This window comes from Arachis duranensis, chromosome 8, assembly GCF_000817695.3.
Source record: "Arachis duranensis cultivar V14167 chromosome 8, aradu.V14167.gnm2.J7QH, whole genome shotgun sequence".
Classification (NCBI taxonomy): Eukaryota; Viridiplantae; Streptophyta; class Magnoliopsida; order Fabales; family Fabaceae; genus Arachis; species Arachis duranensis.
Window position 1 is genome coordinate 34,907,881 of NC_029779.3, and position 9,789 is coordinate 34,917,669.

At 28.3% G+C, this 9,789-nt stretch overlaps 1 protein-coding gene and 1 non-coding gene across 2 annotated transcripts; one reads left to right on the forward strand and one right to left on the reverse strand.

Moving 5' to 3' along the window:
- The first annotated feature begins 4,903 nt into the window (after window positions 1-4,903).
- Window positions 4,904-4,976, forward strand: TRNAA-AGC (transfer RNA alanine (anticodon AGC)). The gene has a single exon. It is a non-coding gene; the product is annotated as a tRNA-Ala (tRNA).
- A 665-nt stretch (window positions 4,977-5,641) lies between these two features.
- On the reverse strand, window positions 5,642-7,256 carry LOC107462477 (21.7 kDa class VI heat shock protein). The gene is made up of 2 exons (XM_016081075.3): window positions 6,875-7,256; window positions 5,642-6,161 (listed from the first exon to the last, which is right to left on the reverse strand). Exons 1-2 carry the CDS (start codon window positions 7,182-7,184, stop codon window positions 5,887-5,889), a joined length of 585 nt encoding a protein of 194 aa, XP_015936561.1. The 5' UTR covers window positions 7,185-7,256; the 3' UTR covers window positions 5,642-5,886.
- Window positions 7,257-9,789: the final 2,533 nt, after the last annotated feature.

Here is a 9,789-nt window from a genome sequence, read left to right on the forward strand (position 1 = left end):
AGTTTTTTCTTCTAATTTCCTTTTAAAATTTATTTTAATGAGTTCAAAATCTTGGTCCCTGAGCTTCCAATAGATTATACAGATCTGTGTTGTGTTGTGGTTTGTGTTTTGGTACTGTGTGTCAGTTGGGATCTTAGTTTAAGATGAATAGATAGATTTTGATTGGATTTTACTGCCCTTCAAAAAATTTTGAACTTGTGTGGTGGTATACTGGTATTCACGTGTATGATTCGGTCTCCCATGCATTTCATTTATTTCATAATAATGTTTTTGTATTTATAATCATAATGTTCAATATTCATTTTCAATTTTCATATTCATGTTTATATATGTGTGTCAAGTGTATCAATGTAAGGTGGCACAGATGAATAAAAATATTCATAAAATTTATTTATATTCTTACCTTATTTTTATAATATCCAAAACATACATTAAAAATTATATATAAACAAAATAAAAATATAGTAGTTATAAATGTTTATAAAATATACATATTAAACATATATTTTACAAACAACCACAAACACAAACAAATTAACTCTTTTTTTCTATTGGATTAGATATGACATGGTTTAATATTTTTAAATATATGCAAATTCTTATATTGAAAAAAAGGTGAGCATTGAATGATGTAAATAGTGAATTTAGTTTATAATGTATATTTTTGTAGTTAGTCATAAATAAAGCTTACTCAAAAGCGAGCTCTAGCCCTCTAGGTGCGTTTACAACCAAGCCTAAGGAGGGATAAATTGAGCTAAGCCATGTAACCTATTTATTGATTAAGTTTTCAAGGAATTGACTAGTAATAGACATGGGGCGACGAAAATAATGTGAAAATGATGGTTTGGTGCATTATTGACCATTGTTATTATATATATGCTTCGATAATAAGAAATGAACCTTTAATTTATATCTGTGGAAATGGAATGAATATATATCACCAAAGGCCAAGGTGCTTCCCTACATTGACTTTTTACCTTTTACATGGTTGGATGTAATAATTATTTATCGAACAATTTTATATCACCAATAAAATTTATTATTTTTTATTATTATTTAATTAATAATAATATTTTTATGTTAAATTTTAAATTTTAAATTTTAATAATATAAAAATAAAATATTAATCTAAAATATTAACTAATATTAATAAAAAATATTCATCATCTAATTTTTTCTATTTACTTATTTTACAAAATTAGCTAAGTTATATTGTAGAGTTATTTCAATATTTATTTGAGATATAATTTTTGGTTTTTTTATAATATTTTTTGTCAATGACTAATTTTATCGCAGATTTAAATTTTATTTAAGAGTTTGCTATTAGTGGATGAATTACTATATACATAAGACAGAATTCAAATCTCTAATAAATATATTAATAAATTAACTACTAGACTAACTCAAATTAGTTATCTGAAATGTAATTTTAGCTAGAAAGATAGTAATGATACATAATATAAAGTGCTATTAATATAAAGTTCATACCGAAAAAGAAAAGGGAAAAAAAAGTTGTATATCAATAAACAAGTAAAAGTTATTGAAAATGAACAGTTGTTAATTAGTGCAATAGGATTATTGCTATTATTTGAGAATAAATAAGACATTAAATATGTTGAAAACATGGCCTTATTATTATTATATCTAGTCACATATCTTTGTACCCATTAAAGGGGGGCTAGGAGCCATTTTCTTAGGTAAAATGACACATACAGTAGTTCGATCCAAAAATTAATTGTATCCCCCAAATCTGCAGGAACAACACAACATTTCCCATTGCTATGGTGACATACATTGTACAGAATAAATAAAACAAGCCCACTTTAATGTTCTTTAACTATAAACATAGCAATAAATAATTATAAAAAATAAGTTCCTACCACTGTTGAAGTACCACGATCCAACACAATTTGCCCTAATTCCAGAACATTTGTTTTTCTTCCTTTTTCTAATTATGGGTATTTTTTATTGATGTTCTAATAATGTTCAAATATCAAATATTTTACAAAGATTATGAATATGTACAAAGAATCAATTTTTTGTTAGTTAATATTAATCAATATTTTATATAAAATTATTTTTTTATTTTTTATTCTTTTATAGGATTTAAAATTTAAAATTTAAAATTTTAAAAATTAGCTGATATTGAAAAAATATATATTTACTTGCTAATTTAACTAAACAATTTTCTCAGTTATTGTAACTCATTTAATACCATTTTTTTCTCACTCAAACTAAAGTTCAAGATTATTATTTAAAAAAAAAAAGAATTGTTATACTTCAGTTCTCATCATGTGTTTCCGATTCCAAAACGTTGCCAAACTGCATGGAAATCTAAAAACAATTACTTAGTAATTAAAATATTCTGTTGCGTCAGATGTGAGTTAAGAATATAATTTTCTCTTTCATCATGTTCCCCAGAAATATTTTTAACAAACCCAACTTTTCTATATGCCAATTGCCAACTTTAGCACAATAATGGAAAATCAAAAAGTGAAATAAAGCATGCACATAATAATAGCATTAGCAATTAGCCAATTTAGCATGGCATCATGATCAATAAGGTAGTAGTTGGTGGTGGTTCCATTCAGTTCTTGTTGGTACTCAGCTTCATTCCTTGTCCTTTTCCTATGACCCTTACCCTTTCTTTTTCTTTCTTTCTCTCTCACCCTTATTCTTCAAATAATGCTCCATGCCTTCATGGAATTGACTTGTAGTCCTCCATATGGCGCAGATTAAAATAAATAAAAAAAAATTTGTCCTGTGCGTGCTGAATTAAAATTACTTACATTAAAAATAATCAAACTGTTCGGTTCTTCGGATTTTGGACGGGTTGGAGATGTCTCCTGAGTATGAAGGTGAAAATCAATCTTGGTCTGGGTCCGTGGAGCGAGGTGCAGGTGTTGTCGACTTCCCGAACTCTTCGTGATGTGAGGGGGTGCCACTTGCAAGGACACTTTGACGCTCAAATCAAAAAGTATGCGAGCAGTTAGAGAACAAGAAATATGGTGACATATTAAGGGAGGGGTAGGACCCTCCCATTTATATCCTATCAGTAGGGCAAATCCCACGGACCAGGTTTTTTTCGAAAAAATTTCCCCTCACAGCTGTCAGATAGCTAGTTGTTTGAAGGAGAGGTGTCCGGGTCGTGGCCCGGGCGTGCGACGCCCAGCAGTACGGGCGATCGGATCGGGTAGTCCTGCACACCAGATCGGACTAGGCAGGGAGCAGTTGAGTTGGGTCGTAACAAATTAAGTATATATATAATAAAATTTAAGTATTAAATTAATCGTTTGTATAAAGAACTAAATATTAAATATATATTTAAAAAATAACTTTAGAGATTAAATTTTAGTAAAACAAAATTTAAAATTATTATTAAAAAAAAATTTCAACCTTAAAATTTAATATTTTTGTCAAGTAATTTAAAAAAAAAAATATTGTGAATCACCATATTTTTTAAAAAATTAAAAAATTTATAGATTAAATTTTGTTCCGAATTTTTTTATGCATTTTTTAAATATTTATATGTACATAGCATTTTCGAATAACAATAATATTGTAGTGCACATCATTTTCCATGTACATGTTAAGAAGAATAAAGATCAAAGGTTCTCTTTTTTGTGTCACAATCTTCCTCTATCTGGATGTTCGGATCTTGCCCTTTGGTCTATCTAGCTAGTGTCGGCAAAAGTTTTAATGGGATAAAACATTTAAGATTATAAATCATATTCCATTAGCTAGGCCTATGAATTGCACCAATCAAAGTACGTATATATGTGTTACATTTTATTTATTGCGTGGCAACTATTGTTCAACAAATTCTTGTATGTACAGAAAATAAGACACTGATATTGATTACACGCCATATTAGATCCGCAATAGTTAGGAAGATACAATTCTACGAAATTTAATGAGTAATTCAAGCAAGGCTTATACTATAACTATAATTTGTATTTTATCCTTGTAACATTTTGTTATGCACGTTTTAGCTCTTATGCTTTCGAAATAGGCCAATCAATCTTCTAGAGAATGATTCGAGTTTTAACAAAAATATTAAGAAGCTAATTAATACTTTTTTCTTATATTTATTTTGCTTTTGAGTCGACACTAATTGACTTCTTTTTTTCCTTATTTCTTATCCGTTGCTTTTAATAATAAAAATGAAAGATGTAATATATATAGTGCATATAATATTACTAGCAAGAAAGTGTTGTAGTGTATCTATTTTTAACTGAAAAATAATGTAGTAATAAGCTAGTAGCAACATGAGTAATTTGCTTTGCTAGATTGTTAATTAAGCAATGCTGATCTGTTCTTGTTGCTTAAGTTTATGAAATATATAGAGAGGTTTAATTCTCAAAACAATACTACCAAATTTCCAATATCTTTAGTTAGGTGTAATGAATAATAACTGCAAGGCTATGGTTTGGTAAGTATATTGAGTATACCTTTGCCCATCCACCTAATAAAACTTTCCATATTGACATTGTAATCTATCATTTGGATCCATAATATACAATGCCATTAGGCTAAAAATTTTCCATATATAGCATTAATTATTTTCTTCATTTCTTGTTTGTGACTTGTTGACTTTATTATATAAAAAAAAAGTTGGTTTAGCCTAACTACTTATTTAAACCTACCCATTGTAGAGTGAGATAAAAGTGAGTTAGGCTAATTAAATATGGTAACAAAGTACATAAATTTGGTTGCACTATTGCTGGCCTGGGAACAGGTGTAGCAGATTAGTGGATGCTCCAAATGTCATGTATGAGAATTAGTCTGTGGTTTAGTGTCTGGTTTTTTGTTCGCTTCTTTTTGGCCTTCAAAACTTTGGGGGAAAAAAAGTTTAAGTAAAATTAGATTGATATAAAAACGTATAGGAACCAATAATCAAAGTGGGGATGTAGCTCAGATGGTAGAGCGCTCGCTTAGCATGCGAGAGGTACGGGGATCCATACCCCGCATCTCCATTTCTATTTTCTAATGGTGTTATTGTTTTTTCACCTTTAGACAGTTGAGTAGTCTCAGTCATGAGTGACAAGTCCACAATTCTACAAATGGAGATCACAAAATTAATGTGCCAAACGAAACAAACATTTAATTAATGCCACTCACTTCTTGCTTCATGAATCCTATAATTAATCTGTTTATTCGGTTCTTATCATATATAATATTAATAAGGCTGTTGAATGTTCATTTTCCTTTTGACTCTGGTGGGAGAGGCTATGCTACTATGCAAGTCCATTATTTATGCCACACCCTCTTCCCTTTTTTAACCATTAGACACATGAAATTAATGTCTTATTATATACAAGTATTATTATTTTGATAATAATCTTTCATGCATGCACTCTGCTTCTTCTAACATTTTTAAATCAAGTTACTCGAATATAATGTAATAATATAAAAATTACAGTTTAGTAAGCAAATGTCATGAGTCTCACCTAACAATAAATATTTTCAACAACCTCTTGATTCAGATATGAATGTATGTTGAATATAAATTTGCTTCTTGTTCTTCTGAAAATTGGAGATTGATTGGTCATGGCTTCACATACCATATATTATTATCTTCTAAATTGTTATATTGGGATTACTCTCCCATCAGAACAAAGTAATATAAACAGCAGCAACATTTTCAGAAGATATAAAGTAGTGCCTCTTATATACACTACAATTTTATCTTTATTTCCTTCCTTCTGTGTATATTTTTATATTTTACATCATTAGAATAAGCTTGCTGATATAGTAACATTAGATTGAAGTATGAGAGTTATAATAACAAGTTTGTTAAATGTCAAAATGTAAGTATCAATTTTGCATAAAAAGTTGTTACTACTAGGATTGTAAACAAACTCTAGTAGCATTGAAACTTTGGTTTTAGGCCACATCAGCAATGGTACCCCTTTTGGTCTTTGGGATTTGTATCTCTAAGAAAACGTCATTGTATAAGTGAGCTTCAATGTTCTTGAAATCAGCATCATCTGGAATCTCAAGCCTTCTTACAAATCCATGATCCCACCAATGGCCACACCTCCAGTCATGTGATGATGATGATGACTTTGATGATGATTCTCTTTGCTTCCATGGTCCACTAATCTCCACAACTTTTCCATTATCAACATGCACTTGAATGTTGTTACTTTTCCCTGCTCCTGTTTTTCAGAAATCACTTGTGTCACAGAAATTCTTAATAAAGTAGTAATAACTAAACTAGGCCTTATCATTCATAAACCATTGTTCTTGTTTTTGTAAATTATTAATCTCCCCTGATATTAGACAATATTGTAACACATCTCTATTTGTAAAAGTATATGCTAATCTCCTCTAAGATTAAGTGATATGATGAAATTTAACTTAATCTGATTTTACATAATAATACGTTGAAACTCTATTCACCCTCTAAGTTCAATTCATTTACATGATGAAACTGTTTCATAAGCTTTTAGGTTCTGTTTCATACTATGTTCCACACATGTTCAATTTGCAAAGTTATCAAACTCTTGAGCTGACTCGTAAATTGGCTAAAATTTACAAGTTTAGATCGTCATTGTCATAAATCCGCTCATTCTAAAAGCTTAAGCCAAGCAACAACTTTTTTTAAATTTGTTTGATTTTTGCATAGACTTTTTTTTTTATTTACCTTATGCTATTTTTTTATTTTTAAGGATCATTAAGGATCTAACTCTAAATCTTTTGGACATAGAGTTCTGATACCATGTCATGAAACTACTCATTCTAAAAATTTAAGCTGATAGGAAGAGACAACATGAATGGCTATATCTCTAACAATCATCAACCGAGTTTACGACTTATGATTTTTGAAATTTTAAGTAAACTCAAAGAGGACATGATTCTTTTGTGTTACCTGGTATTTCAGCCTTTACTATGTATCCATCATCTGTCTCAGACCAATCAACAGAGGTTTGATTGTTGCTCCTAAGATGAGACAACAACACATCTGATTCAAACTCCCAAAGAGGAAATGCATCAGAAGGATCAAAGAATTTTCCAAACAACATAGGACTGAATAATGATCCATCACCAAAAACCTTATGCACTGTTGGATTAGCCTGGCTGAAGAATCTTTTGAAAACCTCTTCTCCCAATGATTTGCACCATTTATGTGGTGTTTGATCTTCTGTTTGAACCTCAATTTGCCTCTTGGAACTAGCCATTGAAAAGAAAAAGAAAAAGAAAAAAAGAATAATGAGCTATGAGGAAGCCTCTTTGATGAAGAGAGAGGTTTTTGTGGCATTTTCTTCTCTTATAGTGTCAATCAAGCTATCTAAATAAAAAATATAAAGATAATAATAATAGTAATAATTTAAAGAAAAAGGAACAAATTCCTTTGGCATATTTGGAGGGCTGTAAAGCTAAAAAAGAGAATATTTTTCTTTTTCTTCTTTTTTTTTTCTAGATCTTTCTTCCTTTCTAAAGAGAAATTGCAATTTGGTTGTATAGCACCATTGAAGATATGGAAAAAATGGAAAAGGATGCTAATCAAGTCAATATCTTTTGACAAAAGATGGATTCTGTAGCAGAATTGGAGAATCCTTAGTTATGAAAAAGTTATGGCTTGATTATTATGCATATTATAGTTAGTTATTTAGTTACTACTACTACAATTATAGTCAAATTTTTTTTAGTAGTTATTTATGTACTTACTTGCTGACCAATCAGAACTTAGCATGTGCTTGAATTTGGCGTTGCATTTGCCAAAATCTCATGATGCAATTGAAAGCAGAATTAGGGTTTTAGGGTCAAAATAGACATTAGTTGGGATTGATTAGGAAAACAACCAAACAAAAAGTTGCAACGTTTGAAAAAGTGGATTGCAATTTTGAATGAGATGAAAAAGCTCAACTAAATTCTAAACACATTTAATTTTTAGTAAAATGTTAAGGATCACTATTGTTGGAGAAAAACATAGAAAGTTATGTAGTGTTCAAAATATAAAGCAAATGCAAGGAAAAGTAAATATTGAATCTTAACATTTGTGTAATTTGAGAAATTCTTGAAAGTCAAGATTCCATAATCAACATTATTGTAGCCACCATTTATCACTTAAAATTGAACATTAAAAAAAATTTAAAATTTAAGTAAAAAAAATTTGAAATTCTAACAAAGTAAAATTAGTGTAAGATATATAATTTAGGATTTAGAGTAAAATAATAATAATTTCAAAAACATTTTGAATGAATGAATTTTTTTAGTATATTAGCTAAAATTGGCTGATTCGTTGTTGTTTCTCTAACAATATTACTATCATTTTTAGTTTAAATATATCAATATTTTTAAAAGCAATTTCGCTAGGTAATTAATAAAAGTCTAGTCAATAATAAGTCAACAAATATTTTTAATTTTATTCTATACTAATTAATTATTAATTAGTAATTATTTAAATTTTATTTTTTAAAAATATAAAATTAATAATTATTAATTATAATTACTTAAAGTTGACTGATTAAGAATGATTTATCTATATTTTTCTTTCCAAAAAATTGTTAGAAATTGAATCTTCGTTATAAAGTTTTAACTATAAAGGTCTAGTTGATAATAAATACCTAAAAGAATGACAAATTTAAATTTTTAATATATATTATACATATACTACAAATTTTAAAAACTTTTACAAATAATAACTTTAAATCATATTTTAGCAAGAGTTTTTGTCAATCAATGGATTAATTAAGATGGGCAGGCTTTGATATAATAAGTCCAAGAAATATTTAAGTTTATTTGCTATTGAGGAGAAATTCTAGTTGAAGATTACTCTTTGCACATATTATTGAGCACCGACAACACAAGTTACTTTTTATTTTTTTAAGTTTAATTATTCTGTTAGTTTTTATAATTTTATTAAATTTATAATTAAATTTTTTATTTTTTTAATTAGATTCTTAAATTAAAAATATAAAAATCTAATTATAAATTTAATAAAATTCAAAGACTAATAGAATAATTAATTTTTTTAATTTGACATTATATATTTTCAGCTGATTTATATTTCATTGTTTAATTTGTCACATGTCAGCAGGACGTGAAAAATCAATGGTTTCCTTTTCAATATTTCAATTCCACAACGTGAAACTATTGAAATATAGTGATTCATTTTTTCACTCTTCTCTTGAGAAATTTGACGTTTATTTGAACCATCCTTTGAAACAAAATAAAGTAGTTGTGTAATTGTCATTATTCTTTTCATTGACCCTAAAATCCATTAACTTGATGAAGATTCTTGATGATTTGCCTCACCATAATAGAAAAAGCTGGTGTGAAAGGAATCATGGCAAGCCTAGCCAGTGATAATGGATGTCCATTATCTTTGATGCATATTATTGTCAATCTAAAAGAGCATATTTCTAATATATATAATATAACTTTATTTGGTAAGAATGAAGGGCATTGAGCTATTTGAGTGCTAGAGAAAGGAGATAGCTGATGAAGCCTTAGGGCATTATTGTTTATTATTTATAACATTTTAGCATTAGGAAGCATCTCATATTATATGGGAAAGGGAATAAGGGATGTTCGGTATCTACTTCATGGACGTTTGAATTCCAAGCCAATGGAATTGGAGTAGCAAAGTCACTTTGGAGTGCGTTTGATATGTATTTTATGGTAGGAAGTTTATTGTCAATGTATTGAAATTAAAAATAACATATACAAGTTTTTTTTTTTTTTATTCTACTAACTTTTATTTTTTGAGTGGACGAAACCAAGAAAGTTTCTGCAGTGAAATACATTGTTTTGTATTTATGTTTAACTCCAAGACTTTCT

What these genes read in the sequence shown, in the direction of transcription:
- LOC107462477 (XM_016081075.3), bottom strand. Translation starts at nt 7,184, where the DNA reads ATGGCTAGTTCCAAGAGGCAAATTGAGGTTCAAACAGAAGATCAAACA. An exon ending in AGTAAAGGCTGAAATACCAG is followed by an intron (nt 6,162 to 6,874) that starts GTAACACAAAAG and finishes TCTGAAAAACAG; the next exon opens with GAGCAGGGAAAAGTAACAAC.